The 27271-nt window shown below is 36.5% G+C and overlaps 1 protein-coding gene across 1 annotated transcript; it reads left to right on the forward strand.

The window, feature by feature from the left end:
* Positions 1-10076: 10076 nt before the first annotated feature.
* Positions 10077-24385, forward strand: LOC102809022 (nucleoporin NUP35-like). The gene is made up of 11 exons (XM_085501453.1): positions 10077-10256; positions 13548-13660; positions 13957-14105; positions 14536-14623; positions 15366-15447; positions 18406-18508; positions 19478-19528; positions 20763-20832; positions 21289-21417; positions 23054-23176; positions 23465-24385. Exons 1-11 carry the CDS (start codon positions 10244-10246, stop codon positions 23540-23542), a joined length of 999 nt encoding a protein of 332 aa, XP_085357579.1. The 5' UTR covers positions 10077-10243; the 3' UTR covers positions 23543-24385.
* The last annotated feature ends 2886 nt before the right edge of the window (positions 24386-27271 follow it).

The following is a 27271-nucleotide window of genomic DNA, read 5'->3' on the forward strand; positions in this document are numbered from 1 at the left end:
CAAATCAACAAGACAGTGTTACATGTAGTTACATTATAATACATAACATATTGTATAACAAATCTTTCAATTAGCCATGTTAGCTATAGCTAATTTATTGCATATACTAATTCAACATAATTATAAGTATTCCTTCATTCCATTTTCACCACTAGAAACATGAGTGATCTCATAACTTTAAAGCTTTTGCAAGGTTTTACGAAAGCAAAATGAAATCCCAGTGAAGTCTTAACAGCTACAATATTTTTGGATTTTCACAGACTGGAGAAATTTACAAAAGCATTTTACGGTACCCCTATTTACAAAATATAGTTATACTAAAAGCAAACACCACATGTCAAATTACATACATACAAATGTATATGTGCCGCGTCACCAGAAAACAGAGGCACTACACCAATACCAATACGAATACGATCAGACTCAGCCCCCAACAACGGTATACATGTACATGGTTGTGTTACTAATTGGGCAACAAAATGAAACAAGCAGCCTGTCGGCTGAGATAGCTCCGCTGTTAGCAATGCACATGGCAATTAAAGAACAGAAGATATCATTAGAAAATGAACAAATCTGAGAGAGGTCCACATGTAGTACCTAGATGTATAATATATCAAAGCAATTGGACTTGCCGTTTTCAACAAGAAGTCGAAAATATCACTTTTTACCAAAAATTACAAAAATATTCATCAAAATTAGAGAATTAAAGATATCATCATGAAATGAACAAATCTAAGAGAGGTCCACATGTAGTACCTATATATGTAATATCAAAGCAATTGGACTTGCGGTTTTCAACAAGAAGTCGAAAATATCACTTTTTACCAAAAATTACAAAAATATTCACCGAAATTAGAGAATTAAAGATATCATTACAAAATGAACAAATCTGAGAGAGGTCCACATGTAGTACCTATATATGTAATATCAAAGCAATTGGACTTGCGGTTTTCAACAAGAGGTCGAAAATATCACTTTTTACCAAAAATTACAAAAATATTCACCAAAATTAGAGAATTGAAGATATCATTACAAAATGAACAAATCTGAGAGAGGTCGACATGTAGTACCTATATATGTAAATATCAAAGCAATTGAACTTGCGGTTTTCAACAAGAAGTCGAAAATATCACTTTTTACCAAAAATTACAAAAATATTCACCAAAATTAGAGAATTAAAGATATCATTACAAAATGAACAAATCTGAGAGAGGTCCACATGTAGTACCTATATATGTAATATCAAAGCAATTGCACTTGCGGTTTTCAACAAGAAGTCGAAAATATCACTTTTTACTAAAAATGACAAAAATATTCACCAAAATTAGAGAATTGAAGATATCATCATGAAATGAACAAATCTGAGAGAGGTCTACCCAAGGTACATATACACCAAGTATCAAAGCATTCAGGCTTGTAGTTTTCAAGAAGAAGTCGAAAAAGTAAAACATTGACACGGACGACGACAACGACGGACGACGGACAATCACTCATATGATAAGCTCCGCTCGACAAAGTCGACAGCGGAGCTAAAAAGTTTTTAAATTTGTAACTTGTCAACAGGAGACTAATAATACCTTTGTCCATCATTCTAATCAAATGATGAAAATTAAATAGCAAACCCAAGCTATCCATTACTTCAATAAATGAAGCTTTGTGTGAACTGTAGTACTTGCACATGGCATATTACACTCCATGAACTCACTAACTAACAGAAAAGAGATTACATGTCTCATCAGTGTTTTATTGTGAGTCATTTCAACCTATGGCAGTATATGGAACAATATGATATGGTACACATTAATGTCATGCTGCTCAATGACAAGTTAATAGTCTGTGCTGCCATTTATGTAATTATTTAAATTAGCAAAGATGAAGATCTTATTACCATCTGGTCTGATGTAATAAAATAAAGCTAATATTACAAGGTAAACCAAACAAGGAATTTATTCAAATGTACGAGCTAAACAAAAACTGCCTTCTAGTATTTTGACGCCACTGACCATGAAACTGATTAAAATCTACTTCCATTCATACATTTTTTTATGTTGCCAATTCTTGGTTGAAACTTGAAGCCAAGGGATGGTACTACCTTGGCATAGCAAAGCACTTCTAATAACCATTTTTGTTGTTATTGATTCCCTTTCCAGACATGAAAAGGTTAACCAGCAGACTACCTCGCCCAATTTTTGTTCACTTTTTTTTTTATATTTTAATATTCTTCAATTTTTCTGGAAATAAACCCTAATTTTGGAGCCAACAGACAAAATTTGAGTCAATTATCAGTTTTACTCAAAAAATTTGGCTATTTTTGTCCCAATCTTCTGATGGAAAGAGCAGACTAAAGATGGTACTATTTTGTTGAATTTGTTGGTGTTGAACTGGTGGTGAGAAGGTTACTGGTAATTTTTGTTTGAAGCTGCAATATTTTGAATATAACTCATGAATCACTGGATATGCAGAATACACTAGTTCCTACATGTATACAATTGTAGAAGCCAACAACATCTACATATGCAAAGCATCTCAATAGACTATCCAATACAAGACCACATGTTGCATATGATGAGGTAAACAATGAACTGAGTTCCCAGAGGGAGGTATAAATATTACTCTAACCCAACTATTATTGACATGCAAATTATCTGATACATGATATGCCAGGACATGCACTGTTGGTTTAACTACAAACAATATCCTTGGTGTTATTTGTTGAGTGAGTCACTGTAATTTAAATCAACTGGTGATGTCTTTTACTCAAAAAGACAAGAAAACAATGTTCAACTGTCTGTGACTAGACTGAGTATTACTGATAAATACATGTCAATTTTAATTTTCCAAATAATGATGCTTTATTTTTTATCAGTTTTCCTTTCAACTTTCAGTATTAACTAAAAACCTACAAGCTGTATCAGTATATGATTTTCTCTGAAAATACAAAGACAAGAGCATACATGTACTACCGGGTAATTCATATGATACATAGATTGTATGTGTGGCCCTATCCTTATATCTGCACTTGGAATCACAAAAGGTTGGAAGTCAACAATGTCGTGGAAGGAAAAATCTTCAAAAATATATATTATTCATAAACGTACACACTATTTTAGTGAGTTCAGAAGATATACTCTTAGGAGGAATAAAGAAAAAAAACACCAAAAATGTCATTAACTCGCAAACTAGATACTATTTCACACTTTTTCAAACCAATAACTCATGCATTAATAGTCGACAGTCATTACATTGCGCATGTGCCACATTTGTGTTGATGAACATTGATTTACCCACAATCCAATGCGCTCTTCTAATGGAAATCACACGTACGAAGTTTGACCTGGGCGCAACTTGCACTAATTACCACGGATGACTTCTTCGACACCTTCCAATCACCTAAAAAATACTTAATTAAAGCTTGGTAACGTCTGTACTCGTTGACCTGCACAACAGTCAAAGTCGTCATCTTTGTTTATATGAAACCTGTATATCTCGCGCATACAAAAAAAATAAAAATTACATCACTGACTATTATCAACCAAATTTATGGTAGTCCCTTGACCCTACCAGGATAAGAGATGAAACGTGCCTATGTATGTAATCAAGGCTATCTATCTTGTACATCTGAACATGTGGATGAATTTGATTGCATAAATGCTCTGCTATACTACTATGAAATAAACTACATATAATTATACAATGTATATAGAAACCCTGACCTTAGGCATTGGAAGCCAAACACACATAAATGACGTATGTCAGAAAGTGGTGGACCAATCTTTATTTCATTGAAGCACCATGTATATTATAATATGTGCATTGCAAGAAGTCATGCTTCTATTTAAACATAGATTGTATTTTGTATCTTGATAAATTATTCATAGATTATATCGCATGTAGGTGACAGCACCTGAACAAGGCAATAAATAACAAATGTCAATTCAGTTCATTTACCAGTACTTTAGAATAGAATGGGTACATGTAGCTTGCTCTTTTCTTGGTCCAAATACTCAATCCTAGTTTTCTTTTATAGTTTAAATTACAAACCTAATTACCTTCCCTATAAAATAAACAACTAAAACTGAACAGATATTCATCAATTTGTATTTTGAAGAACCATGTAGCTAACAAAAACACTGACATAAAGGCTGTCCTTCATGTTTGTATTTAAAGCACAAGCATGGAATTCTATTTTCAGAACTGTCAGAAATATTAATTGTGGTTGAATGATCCTGTTTTTAGAAATTCATTTACATACAAGATGTAGCTAATAAAATTTATGACTTTCATGTAACAGTGTGTTACCCGGATTTCAACTGCAGAATGCCTGCATGAAGTGAAGCCATGTTTCCTATCAATTTCCTAATTAGCAAGCATACACCATAGGGGTCACAGATAAACTCAACCAGTTTCAAACCTAGTCTGACAATTTCAAATTTGATTATACATGTATATATATATAAAATAATGAATTACAAATTACAAACAAAGATTTAAAATTCAAAACACAAAAAAAAACATTTTATTTTCCATTGTTCTTCTATTTCACATTGCTATGGAAAAGAACAAAAATGTAAAAGTGTTAACTCTAAAAAGCTGACACCATAGTTGCATGAAAAAAATGTGAATGTGCTAGCAAATAATAGAATTTAAAATATTTAATAGAATGTCATTCATTTAATATTGCTATATTCCGATCTAAATCATTTATGAAATCACAGACTGGTAGAATTGAATAAAAAGTGTATTATTCTACATGTAACTACTAAACCTGTATTTTTTCAGAAATTAATAATTCAGTAGAACTAATAATGTATTTTAGGTTCTACTTTAGGCATTATTATGGATTTACTAAAATGGCAATTGGTATTTCATATTTCCTGGCTTGACCCATTTTTATATTAATATTGATTGAAATTTACAATTCTCCTGTCGACATCATTTAGCCAATATACTGTAAACACAATAATTATTGGCTTTTAATTTCACTGTTTTCGTGATAAGTAAAATCTACTAAATTAAACCCATGTGAACATGATGTAAAACAATGATAGAACTTATTCTTTTCCTTTGAAGTTTATAAACTTAAAAAACCCACTGAAATTGCTGAAAGCATCAAATGCCAGTGAATATATATGGTTTTATAGTACACAAGGTTTAACTGCAATGCCTGCAAGGCTATCACCTGAAGAAACTAGGTACACCAATTATGTGATAACGTTTAATTAAATTAACTTAAATTGTACATGGGAGGTCTATAATTTGATTAACTATCAACTCAAATTACCAAGAAAGCTACCAAACCTTTTAGCCAGTGTTTTTTCTCCCCAACAATAACAATGTATCCAAGATACAGGGGAGACTTCATCCAGGAAGTAGCAACTAAATTATAGAATTTACCAGTACTCCTCAGCTGATCTGTGTTCAATCTATGAATCATGGAACCTTGATAGCACTTTAGCAGAAAGAGTGATTACATGCTGACCCTACTTAATAACCTCTGGTTTCTTATCATTCCAAGTCAACAGGACAGTAATGATAAACATGAATTTTACAATCTGCTTTGCAAGGCCCCAGTGAGTACTGTTACTTAAAGATTGTACAACAAAATAGAAACATTACTAAGAAGTGAGATTGTTTCACAGTGTTTGTTAACAAGCTAGGGTTTCCATACTCCACGTTTCCACGCAACTTAAGTGTACAAGTGTTATTTAAGATGTTCACAATGTAGCAGGGCAAAACAAAAAAAAAGTATTTTGTGTATATCTTTTGAAGTCAATTGTATAGTGTACATTTATGTAGCTATGTTTAGGGGTCAAACATTAAAAATCATGGGGAGTGCAATTTTTTTTTACAGTGTCTTGTTTGTACATTATTTTTTTTGAATGTGTCAACATTTGATGCATACAATTGTTTTTTTCGCAGTGTCTGGGGCTTGCAAATACTTTTTAATTTAATTCCCTCACCCCCATGATTTTAAGTGATTGCCCCTTTACATGTACTGTAATTTGTCAGCAGATAAATCAAGGTCAAAATTCCAGCTGGTAAATTAACTAAAACATATTTTTGTTGTTTTTGAACTAGTGGCACATTGTACACATGCAAGGAGAATAAGAAGGTACCGCAGTACAAATATACACAGAAACTATATTATCATTTTAGCATAAAAGGTCATAGCCTTTCAGATTATAATCATGAGCAAACTTTACATCAGATGGCAAGCCTAGATGTTCCAATTTTAAGTCACTGGAAAAAACACATGCATCACATTTAAGGTTTAACCACTGATTTTATAGTTGAGTGCATGTAGCACAGTAAAGGATATAAACAAATGATGTAATACAACACTTGTCAAAGCAATCAACAAATGACCTCATAGTTACTCACTTTACAGTCAACCAATGCAACCTTTACTCACTCATAAGTCATATGCAAACACTTAGAACTGATCTAGTCACTTATATGACTATTAATAAAATTAATTTGATATGTGAAAATCTGATACATTTTTTTTTCTTACAGGATATTCGCTACATTACACGACACAATTAATCAAATAGAAGTCACTCAGCATCTGTATACCATTTGAATTATGTTGAAGTGCTTGAGGTCATCAGTTTTTTATACCTCAGAGAGTATTTCAAAATTAATTTCTTTTTCTTGGTATGTTGAAGGACACTGACCAGTCTGCAATGTATGTCAACACAGGTGCCATCCATTAGCAGTGCAGTGTAAGGACAGAAACAACAAGCCCAGACTTAGATATTTGGTGTCAAAATATGTCATGGGCAATTATTACTATTACCAGTTGTACATGCATATCATAGAGTTCAGAAATAATAAACTATACCAATATACAAGGTCTTCTTATTCAGCCTTACAAATTGACACAATATCCCTCTTTTTATTTGTTCCTCAGTGATTTGGAATCAGGAATTGATCATACTGTGAAGCATCCTCCACAAAACTACAGGGAAGCTAGTATTGGGGTAGTTATAGCAGCAATAATCAAACAACCATACTATTATATTCACTAATTATTGCCATGCATATATTTATAGGCAATTTTCATGGAGCATTCAATGGATACTGCACATATTTTGAAAAATTTAACAAATAAAAAACTCAAGATCTCCATCCCCTGTTTTTCTGTCATGAGGTACATGTACATCCAGGTGCTGTAACATGTACTGCTGAAATCTTGTGAAGTACAAGAGATGTTGGTCATACATGAATCAAATCAATTCAAGACAATGCTGTACATAAAATGCACACCAACAATTGCAAACAAAAATACAGATTACTTTTAGCCTCACAAGAATCTACTGAAGCTGAAAACTGATTATCACAGCTATAAAACAAGACTAATTATAAGCTATATCAGGGATTGCGCTAACATTTTTGTGAAATGAGTTTTGGTAGCAAATTTTTTAAATTTATTATTCCCAATATTGCAAATGAACCCCCCCCCCCCCAAAAAAGGGGTACCAGATTATTTAATTTTTTTGAGCTCAGGAAGCAGAATTTGGGGTCAACGCAATCCCTAAATGTATGTTTTATATTGCCATACAAAAGCAGAGAAATGTTCACTGAAACATCATTCAGTTATTCCCAGTACATATACATTACAAACTATTCTAATGGTTATAACATGACAGACATAATAATTAATAAAGCACATACATGTAACATAGAAACACACAACTAAAAATCAAGATGAACTTACATTTTGCTGTCAACAGGACGATGGAATGCCAGCAAAGAGAACAAAATGAAATTATTGTTAGTAACTTATCAGCACTACAGCTTAATGTGCATTGTTCACAGCGTTTTTAAAGTGCTGGTAATAGGGAGAGGAAACTATTGTGTGCATATATCCTGTGCAGAGGAAGTCTGTACTTGAACATGGTGACAATAGAAGTCCTTTGTGAGTGGGTGTGCAAATATACAGGGTTACAGTTTGACAGTTGTGTATGAACAGTGTGTTTGTTTGTGTATTGTCATATGTGACATGCATTGCTTCCACATGCACAATGTTACTCTCTTTCAAGGATTTCAGGATCCAATGACAATGTTGGAGGGTGGGTGGTAGGAAGGGAGAAAGGGAGGAAGAGAAGGAGGGTGCTGGTCAATGCTCTAGGTACAATATTATATAGCAAGGATGAAATGAATAAATGAAAATAATAATATTACCATAAAGTGATAATTTTTTGTATCAAAGATTAGGCAAATACTGAAATTAAATGGTTTATCATCATATTACCTCACTTAACTATATCTACATCTGAATACAATATGAATTTGAATGTAGCAAAACAAAATTAAATTTAGATTTTTTTGTTTTGTTTTATCTTTAGATAAACTTTTCAGAAACAATGATTATACCATAGTTGCAGTATGGAACATCTATCTTTTGTAGCCTGATGTGTTTGAGCAATATTACCAAGTTGATAGTCAAAATGTCACATGCCCACCATAATGTTACAAATCTACAATCCCCTGCGTAATCATTTTATTATGTAGTAGGCTCACTTTTTTAAATTCAGAATACAATACATAATAGGTTAGGGTAGGTTATGAGCCAGTATAGTTCAACGGTTTTGGTATCAGCGATTCATATAGCCCTTATGGTCGTCAATGTTTTTTTCCATGTGGTGTCCACTTTCGGCTTCTACATTGTGATTTTTGCCTACGTCAATAGTGAGTGACATAACTGCAACTAGTTTTCGTTCAAACATGCATTTACCAGTGAGTGAGCCCATAAAGCCAAATATGTTTTGAATCTAAATATTTATACGCTCAAATGGAGTTACGTAATAAACTTTGTGAGTTAATACTGAGCAAAATGGAGAGAAGCACTTGTATAACCAGTTCAATCATCCCCATATGGATTTGAATGAGAGAAATGTTTACAAATAAAAACAGTTATATACTTGTAATTTGTATAAACATGGGATTGTTGACTCCAGTAAATTCAAAATCAGCGTATTTATCACAATATACGTCCTGATACTACACCATGGTTTCTGGACAAGTGGTAATGGTAAAATCTGATAAAACATTTTGTGTTCGACCGTGTCTGAGGTCTGATCACATTATAAATTCTTTGTATGTGCGATTCAGTATTACCATGGAATGATTTGAATTGATAGCCATTTTGGCAAACAAGATACAAAACTCAAATATTTGACTCAAAGAAAACACTACACAAGCTCATTTCTTAAAACCAATTGTTTTTGGGCCCACTGATGTTACATGCATACAGGGAAAAAAACACATAAAAATAGTTAAACTGTATTGGAATAAATTAAATTAGGAAAAATATTATTTTTTTTAAAAAAAAGTACGAAATTGTTTCAAAAAAAATATTGTGATTAATTGTAACATGTTTCTTTTTCAGACAAAACAAAAATATTATACATTTTGGAAAATTTTATGATACAATATTCAGCTGATCACATTTTCGAAATGTAAATAAACCACGAATAATCTCAGTATAAATTGCGCCAAATAGTCAAGAGAGATGAGTCTGCTCAGTACATAACAAGGACAGGAAATCGCCAAGCCTCCTTCGATAGGCCCCACTGGGTCGTAACGTACAGTCTTCGGGACGTCCTTTTCGAACCGAGCATTTATACGTCAAACCCATTTTTTTTAAATTCGCCGCTAGATGATGTTTTGTCTGTTCCCCCTCGATATACTCTAGTCGTTGCACAATATAAAATACCTCCATACCTGTTGTAAGTGGCAAGCTTATCAATAAATTCCGGAAAAACTGCAAACTATAGCAATTGTTTTTCGTAGAATATCCACTGTTGATGTTTCAATATTCCTGAAAGAAAGCGAAATGATGAACTCATCGATTCGCCGTTCCAGCTAATGTACACACTCCCTGTCTTCTATACATCCGGTTCGGGCTTTTAAATCGATTTTTAGAGAATACCGCCAATTTAGACGATTGCAAACTAAAGGGAATACACCGATACATGCATCTTAATTAATAACACCGATAAAGTGTGAATGCTCACATGTCATGAATCATTTAATCGACACAATCTGCCAGTCTTGATAAGGATGTATCTCGGCATGTTAGACAGCAGGACGAAATTGACTTTTGACCTTATCCCGGTGTACCTTGGGATCTACTTCCGCCATTTTTGAAAAAAAAGATCGAGTCGAAGACGTGTGTCATTTTGCGGTTGTTTGAATTTGCTAGTCTACAAGTGTTCCCCTAACACCCGCCATCATTATGGATATTTCAGGTAATTCACAGTAACATCTGTATAAACAGCATAAACCCCACAGCGAGTTCTTCCCTTTCAAAGTGTAACAGTCAACATGAATCTACAAAATATATGTTAATGTTATGCTCGCCGTTGCAATAATGCAGATATAATTCGTTTTATGAAAAACAGAAACTGCATTATGTAATGAAAATTTTAATATTGATATATTGAACAATTAACCTCCTGTCTTCTTGGTCCTGACTGAACTATGGAGGTCTTGCCACTTGTGAATTGTGGGATAGGTTGCAGCACATTTAAAGAATTTCTTAACTATAAACCATTCTGCACATGCATAATGCAAACTTTACTTTGACTATCCATATAAATTGGTTCATGGCAAAACCTTGCCGGCAAATAATGGTGCCTGTTCCACAGTCCTCTTCAGTATATACAAAGGTGCATTAAAGACATAAGTTTCGTCTTGCTGACAACTTGACCGCAGCTGAATCTGTACGTCAATGCTTGGTAATGTTTGGCTGTAAAATCTGTTCGCAAATACTTTCTGAACAAAATACCGTAATTCTTGCATTTGGTATATGGAACACACTGCTTCATACAGTCATACATGTTATACATGTTATACAAACAAGTTTCTATTCACACACAGCATGTACATTACCCATCATGGTTTAATGGCTTCATGGCAATTTATAGTGGCGTTCATGTTACATGGTAGCCCTGAGTACAGTCCTGTAGCTTGGCCTCCTTCCGCTGATCATTCGGCCCCCACAGTCCTGAGAAGTCGCATAGAGCAGGGATTCGACACTATTGTGAAGGAATGTATTGGACGATTTAAGAGGCATTCAGCTTTGCTGTTAAAAAATAAGCAGGTCGTCACGTCTAACTATTCTGAATGCCTTAACTGGAAGTGAAATTACATAAGATTTCCCACTCTAGTCGATCAAATCGACATTTTCCAACGTCAACCGAAAGTATACGCCGCCATCTTGTTCTTGACGTATTTATAAACAAAACGTTGTTTCGTTGCGTAAAACTAGTTTTTGCCAACGTTCCAGTGCTGTAGGTTCGTTTTTCGGCCATAAAAAGGGTATTTGTGATCGCTGGATTTGATCGATAGATGTTTTAGCTGGTTACAATCATGTAAACTGCAGAACGGTTCTCCGCCATAAATTTGTAGGCGGGTGTCGAATCCCTGGTCTATGCGACTTCTCAGGACTGTGGGGGCCGAATGATCAGCGGAAGGAGGCCAACCTACAGGACTGTACTCAGGGCTAGTTACATGGCATATGCCAAGAGTCAGGACTGAGTCGGCACATGTCGAAACGTGTGTGTAACAATCATGACCAAATTGGCATGTGTCGGAAAAATCTCCGTTCCAATAGAGTCAGGATCAAATTTTGCTGCCTGAACGCTTGACATGAACCAATATCATATAATATGCTACTATTTTTAGTGTGAGCCATCAATCACAATGTCACGGTCAACCCAGTGCTTCAATTACCTATTTTGTCAAATCACAATCTGCACTTGTTATAAAAACATGATACAAGCCAATAACATGATAGGTATTAGGGACGACGTCAAAAGATCGATGTCGGATAAAAAACTTAATTCCTTTAGTTTTTTTCCAAACCCCCCTACCCCCCACTGAAACTTAATTGATAAATATTGGTCATGGCGTTAGACTACATTCACCATTAAATACAAATTGATAATCGAACAGTAGTATTGCATAGCAGTTGGTTGTCGGATGGGTGTAAAAAGATTTTACAAATGCACCTCATTTGACGCACAGATTTACACTCGAACCAAACCATTTTCTCATCTTGGATTTTTTTTTTCCTTTTTGGTTATTTCTATCCATGATTGGATAGTAGAAAAAAAACGAACTACAAATACTCCAAGATTTTTTTAACTTCATTAAAAAATAAAATCGTTTTTGTAGGATGGAAACTTTTTGAGGTCAAAACCCTCCACCCCCAAACTAAAGGAAATAAGTTTTTTATCCGACATCGATCTTTTGACGTCGTCCCTTAGTGTATTTGGTCTGGTGTAATTGTTTGACAGAATCTATGAAATTTATTGAGAATACATGGATTTGTGTGTTTCCTTTTGTTACTGGAAGGGTTATTAAATTAAAATAGGACCCAATGAAAGAAAATGCACATCAATTACATGTATTGTTTTTTTGGAAAAAACATAAAGCAAAAAATGTATTTGTCATTATTAAGCAAAAAACAAAAAACAGTTTGATGTTTCCAGTAATGGTTTAAATAAATAATGGAAGGCTTTTATTTTATTTTATATTATTTCATTTTATTTTTTCAATGAGTTGTTCTTTTAGGTATTTGTCTGGACATGTAGTTTAACTACAGATGTGAAAAATGGCATCTAAGTTAGTTTTCAAAATACATTTCTTTAATACAACTTCAAACAAGTGCTATTCATTCATTACATGAAACAAAAAAAAAATTACAATATTGGTGGAATGACCATGGCTAATTTGCATAGAAATAAATAATTTTTAGCTCATTTGCTTAAGATGCACTTTTTGGTTTTCTCAAAAAATGGGTAAGTTCGGTTACCAGAAACACAGAGTTTCTATCACATTTGGCCGTTTTTTTTCACTAGTAATACACAGGGCTTTATTATTAGTTGAGTTTAATTTATTATTTTATTTATTTAGCTAATTATGCCAAATCAAATGAATATTAGGTATAGAAGATTTAGACAGGGACACAGTCGTGCATGGACCTATATCAGTCATGATTGCTGCAATTCTTTAATTTTGGAAAAAAAAATTTTTCAGAAACAAGTAAATTTAAAAGCAGTTGAAAATTCATTGCATGCAATTTCAAGTTTGCTTAATTAAACCCAGTGAATATCTCTCTTATATATACCGATACATGTAATGTAATATTCAAACACACAAATGTTTGTTGATATTGGATCTATCAGACCTGTATATCCAGTACAATTTCATAAAGTGACATATACAATGTACAGTAATGTTAGTGGGTATAGCCTCCATGCTGTCTCTGAACTTGCATTATTTTCCATAACCCTTGTAATTATTGATACATGTAAGCTTTGTGATTATTCATCCATGAATATGTATCTGAAGACCTTCAGTTCATGGAGTATTATTTTATCTGTCCAATCGTTAATTGACATGCCAGTGGTACTTCTTTTCCAAATTTGTAAATTGGAAAACTGTGAAAGGCTTTCTCATCTTCACTGGTTACTGTACTTCAATTTTGTATAGAATCATTGGAATAAATTGTAATTAAAAACCATCTCTTGCAGGTTCACACAGTGGTTTAGAACCCATGACTTTGGGGTCACCCACATCCAGTAGTTCTAACATACAACAGTATTTACCTGGTTATCTTATGGGAGATCCAGTCACATCACCTTCAGTAAGTATTCATATCAGTCAGCAATCACCACAGTGGTGTAAACATCAGGTATTGCTATGTAGCAATTCCACCTTGGGACAAAAATAGCATCACCACATGTTCAATTTGCATGTGAAAAGAAAACAGAATTCTGTTGTGATACTAATTTGTATGGCAGTTAGATTTATTCTGTGTGTGAGATGCAACTGAATTTTTATATACTTTGCATATTATTTTATGAATTTGAATATGAGCAACACCTGACCCTGTACAGATAAGGGGATCATTAATTATTTGTTCATTTTATATTAATTCAGCCATCCAGACTGTGGTCACATTCAACTGGGTACAGCCCACCTCAGTCTCGAAACAATCCCCTGTCATCAACACCGGGAATGTTCCGAGATAGCCCAACTGTTGGTAGACAGCATAGTGGCGAGTGGTCACAGACTAGACCATCAGCTAGGTAAGTGAAATCAATCCATGGATAATTCCTTAAGATAACATCAGTGTTGACAATTGAAATTGCAGTTGCAGTGAAGTGGTTGAAGAATTAAAAAAATAATAATACCTGTTCATTGAAATCATAATGCTAGATTCATAATAATCCTCAATGGCTGCAAATTATATTGACTTGCAAATACAATAGACCTAATTATGCCGGATGTGTTATTGTGTGAAAATACAAAACTAAGGAGATGTGAAATAATATGCTGGTATAAAAACATTTTTATTATTGACATGCTGATTATTCTATGTATTGTGTCTCTATAATGATGAAAGTATTGTATTACTGTTTATACAGGATATCTCTTCAAATAGCACCCTCTATGGCACCAACTGTAGAGTGCTGTGTTTATCATGCCATGTGTAATGTGGTGTAGTTTCTTTTACAGCGGAATGACAGGCAGTGCTAAAGACAAGTCAGGGGCACCTCCAGTAGCATCACTGTTTGAGCCTGGCCAGCCAAGTGATCTGAAACAGGTGCTCATTGAGATTTTCCTATACTTGTACATTTCCCTCAAATTGTGTCAATAGTGTTGTACAGTTATTTGTTCTGAACCATTGTTTATATACGTTTACAAGCTTCTTTTATTACAAATGTGGCATAATCTCTATAAATATTTTATCTTCACTTGATGCATTGCATGTTGAATATTCTTTCATTTTTTCCTGAGTGTATCATTTTTTCTGTTTGATTCTTAAAACATAAATTGCTACCAGACTGATTTCCAAAGTTGTCTCTGGTACTAATTATTAAGTTGCACTTGGTGATGGTGGAGTGGAAAACAAGTCTTGATGGTTTATAGGATATAGGATGTACCTTGTATTAAGGTGCACTATGGAGGACACTTTCATGTTTTATATTTTAATACTGCATTCATTGTTCCATGTCATGTTTAATATTGTCCCATGTGGTGTATATACAATACATGTAAATTGCACGATTTGTTTTCATGACAATTTCAACATGCTATGTGACAACTGCGGTGCTTCAATCTAAAGTTCAATTTAGTTGCATCCCTACTTTGTATAATATACAGAATACCTCCCATTAATTGTTGTGATCACCATAAAAAATGATAAAACCAGTTGGTTTTGGCAAAAAATCCTGAAATATTGAAAAACTGAAATCAAAAGATTCTATGATGATTGCAGGGGATCACTAAGATGTTTTCTACACCTCATAAAAAGTGGGAATTCATTTTTAAATAATTTTTTTTAGGGTGATGTTTCATCTTTATCAGTGTTGTCAAGTAGTATGATGAATAGAACACCAGTACATCTAGGAACTCCTCTCAGACAAGGTACAATCAAAAATCCATGGTAATTTACATAAAACTGCAGTATTTGTATTCTATTGTCATTAAAATATTGTTGGTTGCATATACTGTAAAACACTTTGAAATAGCTACATATCATTTTAGCTAATTTGACTCAATGCATGAATTAACTGAATCTTAATTTAGCTAAAGTGCCAATAATCCTACTGTGAGAATATCCTCTATTCTAATTAGCGACATCTTTATTTAGCAAAATTGTGGATTAGCTAAAATAACATGCTAGCTGAAGACATGTTTTACAGTATATATAAATATGGGGTTATTGAAAGAAAGTGCGTTTGTTGCTTTTCTATTAAAACTAAGTGTTGTATTCTTTTCTGTTCATTCCTGATTGTCATAGACTCAATGCGGAAGGTCAAAGCCACTGTACCCTGGGTGATTTTGCTATAGACTCAATGGGGAAGATCAAAGCCACTGTACCCTGGGTGATTGTGCTATAGACTCAATGGGAATGTCAAAGCCACTGTACCCTGGGTGATTTTGCTATAGACTCAATGGGGAAGATCAAAGCCACTGTACCCTGGGTGATTGTGCTATAGACTCAATGGGAATGTCAAAGCCACTGTACCCTGGGTGATTGTGCTATAGACTCAATGCGGAAGGTCAAAGCCACTGTACCCTGGGTGATTGTGCTATAGACTCAATGGGGAAGATCAAAGCCACTGTACCCTGGGTGATTGTGCTATAGACTCAATGGGGAAGATCAAAGCCACTGTACCCTGGGTGATTGTGCTATAGACTCAATGGGAATGTCAAAGCCACTGTACCCTGGGTGATTTTGCTATAGACTCAATGGGGAAGATCAAAGCCACTGTACCCTGGGTGATTGTGCTATAGACTCAATGGGGAAGATCAAAGCCACTGTACCCTGGGTGATTGTGCTATAGACTCAATGGGAATGTCAAAGCCACTGTACCCTGGGTGATTTTGCTATAGACTCAATGGGGAAGATCAAAGCCACTGTACCCTGGGTGATTGTGCTATAGACTCAATGGGAATGTCAAAGCCACTGTACCCTGGGTGATTGTGCTATAGACTCAATGGGAATGTCAAAGCCACTGTACCCTTGGTGAGTGTGCTGTAGACTCAATGGAAAGGTCAAAAAGCCATTGTACCATGGGTGAGTGTGCTATAGACTCAATGGGAAGGTCAAAGCCACTGTACCTTGGGTGAGTGTGCTATAGACTCAATGGGAAGGTCAAAACCACTGTACCCTGGGTGATTGTGCTATAGACTCAATGGGGAAGATCAAAGCCACTGTACCCTGGGTGATTGTGCTATAGACTCGATGGGAATGTCAAAGCCACTGTACCCTGGGTGAGTGTGCTATAGACTCAATGGGAAGGTCAAAGCCACTGTACCCTGGGTGAGTGTGCTATAGACTCAATGGGAAGGTCAAAGCCACTGTACCCTGGGTGAGTGTGCTGTAGACTCAGTGGGAAGGTCAAAAAGCCATTGTACCTTGGGTGAGTGTGCTATAGACTCAATGGGAAGGTCAACACCACTGTACCCTGGGTGAGTGTGCTGTAGACTCAATGGGAAGGTCAAAAAGCCATTGTACCATTGGTGAGTGTGCTATAGACTCAGTGAGGAAGGTCAAAGCCACTCTACCCTGGGTGATTGTGCTATAGACTCAATGGGAAGGTCAAAGCCACTGTACCATGGGTGAGTGTGCTGGAGACTCAATGGGAAGGTCAAAAAGCCATTGTACCATTGGTGAGTGTGCTGTAGACTAAATGGGAAGGTCAAACCATTGTACCCTTGGTGAGTGTGCTGTAGACTCAATGGGAATGTCAAACCATTGTACCCTTGGTGAGTGCGCTGTAGACTCAATGGGAAGGTCAAACCATTGGTGAGTGTGCTGTAGACTCAATGGGAAGGTCAAACCATTGTACCCTTGGTGAGTGTGCTGTAGACTCAATGGGAAGGTCAAACCATTGTACCCTTGGTGAGTGCGCTGTAGACTCAATGGGGAAGCCAAATCTACTGTGCCCAGGGTGAGTGTGCTATAGACTCAATGCGGAAGGTCAAAGCCACTGTACCCTGGGTGATTGTGCTATAGACTCAATGGGAATGTCAAAGCCACTGTACCCTGGGTGAGTGTGCCATAGACTCAATGGGAAGGTCAAAGCCACTGTACCCTGGGTGAGTATGCTGTAGACTCAATGGGGAAGCCAAATCTACTGTGCCCAGGGTGAGTGTGCCATAGGCTCAATGGGAATGTCAAAGCCACTGTACCCTGGGTGAGTGTGCCATAGACTCCATAAGGAGGTCAAACACATCTTCTAGCTCACCAGTCATCTTCTAGCTCACCAGTCATCTTCTAGCTCACCAGTCATCTTCTAGCTCACCAGTCATCTTCTAGCTCACCAGTCATCTCTAGCTCACCAGTCATCTCTAGCTCACCAGTCATCTCTAGCTCACCAGTCATCTCTAGCTCACCAGTCATCTCTAGCTCACCAGCCAATTCTAGTTCACCAGCTATTTCTCGCTCACCAGCCATTTCTCGCTCACCAGTCATTTCTAGCTCACCAGTCATCCCTCACCAGCATTATCTAGCTCACCAGCCATTTCTAGCTCACCAGCCATTTCTGGCTTGTCAGTCATTGCTGGCTCGTCAGTCATTTCTATCTCACCAGTCATCTCTGGCTCACCAGTCATCTCTGGCTCACCAGTCATCTCTGGCTCACCAGTCTTTTTAGCTCATTGATCATTTCTCATTCTCCAATCGTTTTCTAAAAATAAGGCCCATACAAGCTAAGTTACTTCTGAGTTAACTGTCTCTATACAGTGTTACCTGTTATTGTACCATCATAGGTAACTACTGGTATACATTGATGATACTGTCCACAATATCTACAGAGGCTGTTGTAAATATGTCTCTGACTGCTATTCTAATAATGCATTGTTTTCATTTTGTAGGTATTGCCAGTCCTGCTGGTGGTAGTTTTAGTGGTACATATCCATATTCTGACATGAAAGCTTCCAAATCACCAGCACAGATCGATCCATTTTTTACACAAGGGTAAGTTAGTTGGAGTCTCTGATCTAGAACTCTTATAACACTACTTTGTGTTGTCAGCTTTTCATCCGACTAAATCTTCAAAATAAGTATGTGTACTCTATTCACTCTTGATTGTAGTCTGTAACCATATAGACAATTGGCTTATTAGTCCCCGTTCGGACGCAGTCCAAAAACAGGGACTTGTGGTTTGACCCTTGTGCGTCCATGCGTGCGTCCGGACCTGTATCTTAGAAATGCCTGGACGAATCATAATCAAACTTCATACATACATCATACATGATATTATATATATGCACGTCAATTTGTTTCACGATCTGATTTAAGATGGCCGAATGGCGACCATTTTTGTGCTAAAAAATCATCATTTGACTTGATTATGTTCAAATTTTATATATTCGTTATACATCATGTTATAGATATATGCATGTATTCAAAATGGCTGAATTAATGTTGTTCCAGAGCAATATCTCCCAGTATTGACAAGTACTTGTTTGACGATCAGATACAAATGTCAATTGTTTTAATGTTGAACAATCATCATAATCATATTCCTGACATGTTTATATTTCAGCTATATTACTATAAACAAAACTATATATCTTAAATTTGATAACTGACAGGGACTGTGCCATGCATGGCTTGTTTTTTTATAGGGTTTAATAACTGACCGCCTTTTATATGTCATACTGTACTCTTATCTAGATTTTTAGCTTGGACATTTCAATGTTAATACATTAGCACTGACAAGTTCTGCCTGACAGGGGTAAAATTGTTATGGATTGGTGGTGTACTTTGTATTAAAACTTGTATGAAGAAATTCTGGCAGCTCATTTTTCTCTTTGTTTTTCCAAATATGAAGTCAATAGATCTTGTGATATAATGTGTATGACTGCCTGCCAAGTGTAAGATTGCTTGATATTCTTGTCAATACTGTACTCAGCTTTACATCTTCTTGTTCTATTCTGACAGAGAGGCTGTTGAGGAAGAACAGCTGGACGACACATGGGTTACAGTCTTTGGGTAAGTCCATTTCATATTTACTGGTATTTGTAGGAGCATCACAAAACACTTGCATTGATGGTCTGTAATTTTTTTTTTTTTGCACATTTTTGACTCCCGTGTGCAAAGCACAAAAAGGGAGTCTTTGCAGTTTAATGTGTGTGTCTGTGTTTCCGTATGTGTGTGTGTCTGTTCCACTGATATCTCAAGAATATTGATTTTTGATGAAACCTGGTGCATAGATGCTCTGGGCCAATTAGGTTTTGGTAAAAATCCATGCATATTAATTACCTAATTTGCATGATGATTAGCTTATTTTTAGCTTTTCCACTGATATCTCAAGTACTAATCATCACATTTCAATGAAACTTGGTATATAGATGTCATATGACACTGCACAGACCTGATAGCTTTTAGGGTAATATCAGTTCATATTAATTACCTAATTTGCATAATTAATTAATTTTCAGCTTTTGATATTTCAAGTAGTAAACATCACATTTCAATGATGTTACTTAAGAACTGTGCAGAGACCTGATTAGTTTCGGGGTAAATATTTGTGCATATTAATCACCTTATTAGCATAATTAGTTAATTTTCAGCTTTTCGCCTGATAACTCAAGTACTGATCATCATATTTCAATGAGACTTGCTACATAGATACTCCAGGACTATGCAGAGACCTGATTAGTTTTAGGGTAAATAATTGTGGATATTAATTACCTAATTTTCATAATTATTTTTTTCCATGAATGTTCCACTGATATATAAAGAACCATTAATTGGATTTTAATGAAACTTTTATAGAGTATTCATCATCACATTTCAATGAACCTAAGACTATGGTAAATATTTATGCTTATTAATCACCTAATTAAAATAATTAACACTGATATCTCAATTACTGATCATCACATTTGAATAAAATTTGGTACATAAATGCTCTAGAATAATAGACAGGCCCGATTAATTTTGGGTTGAAATTTGTTCATATTAATTCTCTAATAATAATTCATAGTTTTTTTGTTCTAATCACATTTCAATGAAACTTGGTACATAGATATTACATTACGCAGGCCTTATTAGTTTTACACTCAAATCTGTTCATATCAGTTACCTGATTTACATAATTAGTTTTCAGCTATTCCATCAATATCTCAAGTACAAGTAATTTTGAATAAATGTTTAATGCGTCTTCAATACTCTCTCAGCACACGGGAGTTCTTTCTAAGCTTTCTTTGTTTTTGTTTTTCAGGTTTCCACCAGCAGCAGCTTCATTTTTACTCCAGCAGTTTTCTCAGTATGGGAACATAGTGCGACATGTGGTAGGTCAAATCACTACTACCTTTTTGTACATTCATAACTAATATGTGTTGAATAATGATGTAATAAATGTTAAAAAATGTATACGGCTTAGCTGAAGTTTTGTTTTCTGACCGCTGTAATTTGTATATATGCTAAATACAGTTTTAAATTAAATATGCAAAGATACTCGTAGAATGTATTGTTTCATCCACAAACCTTGTTAATATATCTGCAATACCAAATCTGCTAAATTGAACCTAGTGAATATTTTATCTACAGTTATTCATATTTTGTTGTGCGAGTTTAGGGTTTGAGATTTGTGGGTGAGAACATATTGTTCACTTCTTGAGAATATTAAAAAAAATGTTTTTATCTCAGTTTGAATACAAGTATTTGCCATTGTAGTGTGACTGGTAAATTCGATATGAGCTCTGTACATACCGATATGGTGACTTTACATATTTTAATGTTCACAGGTAGCAACTAATGGCAACTGGATGCACATACAGTACACATCCAGGATGCAAGCCAAGAAAGCACTCAGTAAAAATGGTAAAGTGTTTGGTAGCAGTATAATGGTAGGCGTTACAGCTTGCATTGATAGGGTAAGTCATAGCAGTATAATGGTAGGCATTACAGCTTGCATTGATAGGGTAAGTCATAGCAGTATAATGGTAGGCGTTACAGCTTGCATTGATAGTGTATGTCATAGCAGTATAATGGTAGGCATTATAGCTTGCATTGATATGGTAAGTCATAGCAGTATAATGGTAGGCATTACAGCTTGCATTGATAGGGTAAGTCATAGCAGTATAATGGTAGGCATTACAGCTTGCATTGATAGGGTAAGTCATAGCAGTATAATGGTAGGCATTACAGCTTGCATTGATAGGGGTAAGTCATAGCAGTATAATGGTAGGCATTACAGCTTGCATTGATAGGGGTAAGTCATAGCAGTATAATGGTAGGCATTACAGCTTGCATTGATAGGGGTAAGTCATAGCAGTATAATGGTAGGCATTACAGCTTGCATTGATATAGTAAGTCATAGCAGTATAATGGTAGGCATTACAGCTTGCATTGATAGGGTAAGTCATAGCAGTATAATGGTAGGCATTACAGCTTGCATTGATAGGGGTAAGTCATAGCAGTATAATGGTAGGCATTACAGCTTGCATTGATAGGGTAAGTCATAGCAGTATAATGGTAGGCATTACAGCTTGCATTGATAGGGGTAAGTCATAGCAGTATAATGGTAGGCATTACAGCTTGCATTGATAGGGTAAGTCATAGCAGTATAATGTAGGCATTATAGCTTGCATTGATAGGGTAAGTCATAGCAGTATAATGGTAGGCATTACAGCTTGCATTGATAGGGTAAGTCATAGCAGTATAATGGTAGGCATTACAGCTTGCATTGATAGGGGTAAGTCATAGCAGTATAATGGTAGGCATTACAGCTTGCATTGATAGGGTAAGTCATAGCAGTATAATGGTAGGCATTACAGCTTGCATTGATAGTGTAAGTCATAGCAGTATAATGGTAGGCATTACAGCTTGCATTGATAGGGTAAGTCATAGCAGTATAATGGTAGGCATTACAGCTTGCATTGATAGGGTAAGTCATAGCTGTATAATGGTAGGCATTACAGCTTGCATTGATAGTGTAAGTCATAGCAGTATAATGGTAGGCATTACCGCTTGCATTGATAGGGTAAGTCATAGCAGTATAATGGTGGGCATTACAGCTTGCATTGATAGGGTAAGTCATAGCAGTATAATGGTAGGCATTACAGCTTGCATTGATAGGGTAAGTCATAGCAGTATAATGGTAGGCATTACAGCTTGCATTGATAGGGTAAGTCATAGCGTATAATGGTAAGCATTACAGCTTGCATTGATAGGGTAAGTCATAGCAGTATAATGGTCTTGTAAAACCTTATAAACTAATATTTTTTTCAGAGAGTATTAGATAGTGACTAAAAAAATTCCCATGCTGCAGTGCTGTAACTTGCATTAAAATGGAACTGGCTATGTTACATCACATTCCCTCAAGTGACCAAATGACCAAACAGGGACGGATTCTGTATTTATGTTATTGCTTTATTGTATTGTGGAATATGCATGTACAGTGTATCCTTCTAAATCTGCCACTGTCCTATAAGCTTGAGCACTGCAGTGAACCGAATAATTTCCACAAGGTCTGTATACTAATTATTAAATATTCCCCCCATGTTTCAGAGTGTAATGCAAGCCACATCAGAACAAGCGAGTACAAGTACAATATGTAATCCATGTGACACAGAGAGTCCAGCAATACGACCGTTAACAGCTGCCTACAAAGCTGCAAGTAGTCAACATGAGGCACGTCTTTTAGTACTTCTAACCATCTCTAACCTCCAAGCTTATTTTCTGAAGCTTGATGCCTGATATTTTGTCAGACTTACAACAGACTTCAAGAAAAGAATCAGTTTTACTGGCGTACATTATTTTTGATGAAAAAAAAATATACAATTATAATTTTAATCTATGTATATAATATCAATTACATTATATTATTTTAATTTACATTATATAAAATTGTACAACAAACCAAGCATACCTTCAGTACTTTCCTTTCTAATGTCAGTTTATCATTGTGTTCATTTTCAGGTCGCTCCTACTGGTAGCACGCCGAAGAAGAGCGCTAATGTTGTCTCTAGAACATTTGAATATATGTTTGGATGGTGACAAATAAAATGTACAACTCACTGTTAGGTTGAATGCAATACACAGATTATTTTAACTATTTTTAACTACTGCCAGATGGGACCTTTCTTTCGTGCTGTTTATATAAAAGCTCAACAAATCTGCGTGTACATGTGTAGCATGCCTTCAACAAAATCAGATACATATTGTGTTTGTCTTCTATATTTTGTTGAAATCTTTAACAAATGAAGTTCATGAGTTATCAGATGCTGTTTTAGTGTTTGATGACTAAATCATTCTTACCTAGACAAACTAAAATCTGCATTTCTGTTTAATACTCCTGATAAATAATATGTATCTGCCTACTTTATTTAGGTCAACCCTGTAGCTTTTTATGGCCAAACTGGAAAATGGGCACTTGTAGGTACACCTTCCAGCTCTACTTGAAATTCTTAAATCAAAATGTCAACCTGCACATGCAAGATGTGGCATATTATTGAAAAATACTCCCATATAACAGTATGGGCCAAGCAGCACTGCAGAACAATAAATTAAGAATAATTAATTTCCGTAAAATAAAGTTATAAAATTATTATAAAGTTATTCCTACCTACCTATCAGAAACACTGTTAATTTGGCCTTGAACACTGTGTCATCAAAAGTTCGAAAACACCAATGACTACAAGAAACAAATCTACCGGGTATGTCTGGTCCACATCACAGACCAATCTTAATAGAACTTGTTTGCTATCAAATTTTAATTTTTTTAATAATTTTCAGATTGTTAAATAGAAATGGTAATTTTTATCTTGCTGCTTTGTTTACGTAACTATTCATACTTCATAAGACTTCAAACGAAATATAGGTGACATTACAGATTTTCAACCTTTTGAGTGCTGTATTTTTTTCTGTTTTTATGTATATTTTTTAATGATTTTGGTCCACATTTACATAATTTACTATTGGCTACAAGTTTTGATCAAAATTAAAAAAAAGTGTATTTAAAATTTGTGAATTTGACAAAACTTTGGTGCTCAAAGGATTCAAAGTGTAATTAACATTCAAATATATATTGTGCACCATCAAAATATATGAAAACTACTGTATATTGATTGGTTTTCAAATTATGTGATCATTCTTAAAAGCTTTGAGTTGTAGAGAAATATTAAAAATATTGCAGGGAAATGAACTAATATTCCGATTTTTTACACATAATGGAAACTGATAAAGGCACTGGTCACTGCTGATAAAGGCACTGGTCACTGCTGATAATGGCACTGGTCACTGCTGATAATGGCACTGGTCTCTGCTGATAATGGCACTGGTCATTGCTGATGATGGCACTGGTCTCTGCTGATAATGGCACTGGTCACTGCTGATAAAGGCACTGGTCTCTGCTGATAATGGCACTGGTCACTGCTGATAAAGGCACTGGTCACTGCTGATAATGGCACTGGTCACTGCTGATAATGGCACTGGTCACTGCTGATAATGGCACTGGTCTCTGCTGATAATGGCACTGGTCTCTGCTGATAATGGCACTGGTCTCTGCTGATAATGGCACTGGTCACTGCTGATAATGGCACTGGTCACTGCTGATGATGGCACTGGTCTCTGCTGATGATGGCACTGGTCTCTGCTGATGATGGCACTGGTCACTGCTGATAATGGCACTGGTCACTGCTGATAATGGCACTGGTCACTGCTGATGATGGCAATGGTCACTGCTGATAATGGCACTGGTCTCTGCTGATAATGGCACTGGTCACTGCTGATAATGGCAATGGCACTGGTCATTGCTGATAATGGCACTGGTCGCTGCTGATAATGGCACTGGTCTCTGCTGATGATGGCAATGGTCACTGCTGATAGTGGCACTGGTCACTGCTGATAATGGCACTGGTCACTGCTGATAATGGCACTGGTCACTGCTGATAATGGCACTGGTCACTGCTGATAATGGCACTGGTCACTGCTGATAATGGCACTGGTCACTGCTGATAATGGCACTGGTCACTGCTGATAATGGCACTGGTCACTGCTGATGATGGCACTGGTCACTGCTGATGATGGCACTGGTCACTGCTGATAATGGCACTGGTCACTGCTGATAATGGCACTGGTCACTGCTGATAATGGCACTGGTCTCTGCTGATAATGGCACTGGTCACTGCTGATAATGGCAATGGCACTGGTCGTTGCTGATAATGGCACTGGTCGCTGCTGATGATGGCACTGGTCTCTGCTGATGATGGCAATGGTCACTGCTGATAGTGGCACTGGTCTCTGCTGATGATGGCACTGGTCTCTGCTGATGATGGCAATGGTCTCTGCTGATGATGGCACTGGTCACTGCTGATGATGGCAATGGTCTCTGCTGATAATGGCAATGGTCTCTGCTGATAATGGCAATGGTCTCTGCTGATAATGGCAATGGTCTCTGCTGATAATGGCAATGGTCTCTGCTGATAATGGCAATGGCAATGGCACTGGTCACTGCTGATGATGGCACTGGTCACTGCTGATAATGGCACTGGTCACTGCTGATAATGGCACTGGTCACTGCTGATAATGGCACTGGTCACTGCTGATAATGGCACTGGTCACTGCTGATAATGGCACTGGTCACTGCTGATAATGGCACTGGTCACTGCTGATAATGGCACTGGTCACTGCTGATAATGGCACTGGTCACTGCTGATAATGGCACTGGTCACTGCTGATAAAGGCACTGGTCTCTGCTGATAATGGCACTGGTCACTGCTGATGATGGCACTGGTCACTGCTGATGATGGCACTGGTCACTGCTGATGATGGCACTGGTCACTGCTGATGATGGCACTGGTCACTGCTGATGATGGCACTGGTCTCTGCTGATAATGGCACTGGTCGCTGCTGATAATGGCACTGGTCTCTGCTGATGATGGCAATGGTCACTGCTGATAATGGCACTGGTCTCTGCTGATAATGACACTGGTCTCTGCTGATAATGGCACTGGTCGCTGCTGATAATGGCACTGGTCTCTGCTGATGATGGCACTGGTCTCTGCTGATGATGGCAATGGTCACTGCTGATAATGGCACTGGTCTCTGCTGATAATGGCACTGGTCACTGCTGATAATGGCAATGGCACTGGTCATTGCTGATAATGGCACTGGTCGCTGCTGATAATGGCACTGGTCTCTGCTGATGATGGCAATGGTCACTGCTGATAGTGGCACTGGTCACTGCTGATAATGGCACTGGTCACTGCTGATAATGGCACTGGTCTCTGCTGATAATGGCACTGGTCTCTGCTGATAATGGCACTGGTCTCTGCTGATAATGGCACTGGTCTCTGCTGATGATGGCAATGGTCTCTGCTGATAATGGCAATGGTCTCTGCTGATAATGGCAATGGTCTCTGCTGATAATGGCACTGGTCACTGCTGATGATGGCACTGGTCTCTGCCGATAATGGCACTGGTCACTGCCGATAATGGCACTGGTCACTGCCGATGATGGCAATGGTCTCTGCTGATGATGGCACTGGTCGCTGCTGATAATGGCACTGGTCACTGCTGATGATGGCAATGGTCTCTGCTGATAATGGCAATGGTCTCTGCTGATAATGGCAATGGTCTCTGCTGATAATGGCAATGGTCTCTGCTGATAATGGCAATGGTCTCTGCTGATAATGGCAATGGCAATGGCACTGGTCATTGCTGATAATGGCAATGGCACTGGTCATTGCTGATAATGGCACTGGTCGCTGTTGATAATGGCACTGG

Source organism: Saccoglossus kowalevskii, chromosome 7, assembly GCF_978046115.1.
Source record: "Saccoglossus kowalevskii chromosome 7, keSacKowa6.1, whole genome shotgun sequence".
Lineage (NCBI taxonomy): Eukaryota > Metazoa > Hemichordata > Enteropneusta > Harrimaniidae > Saccoglossus > Saccoglossus kowalevskii.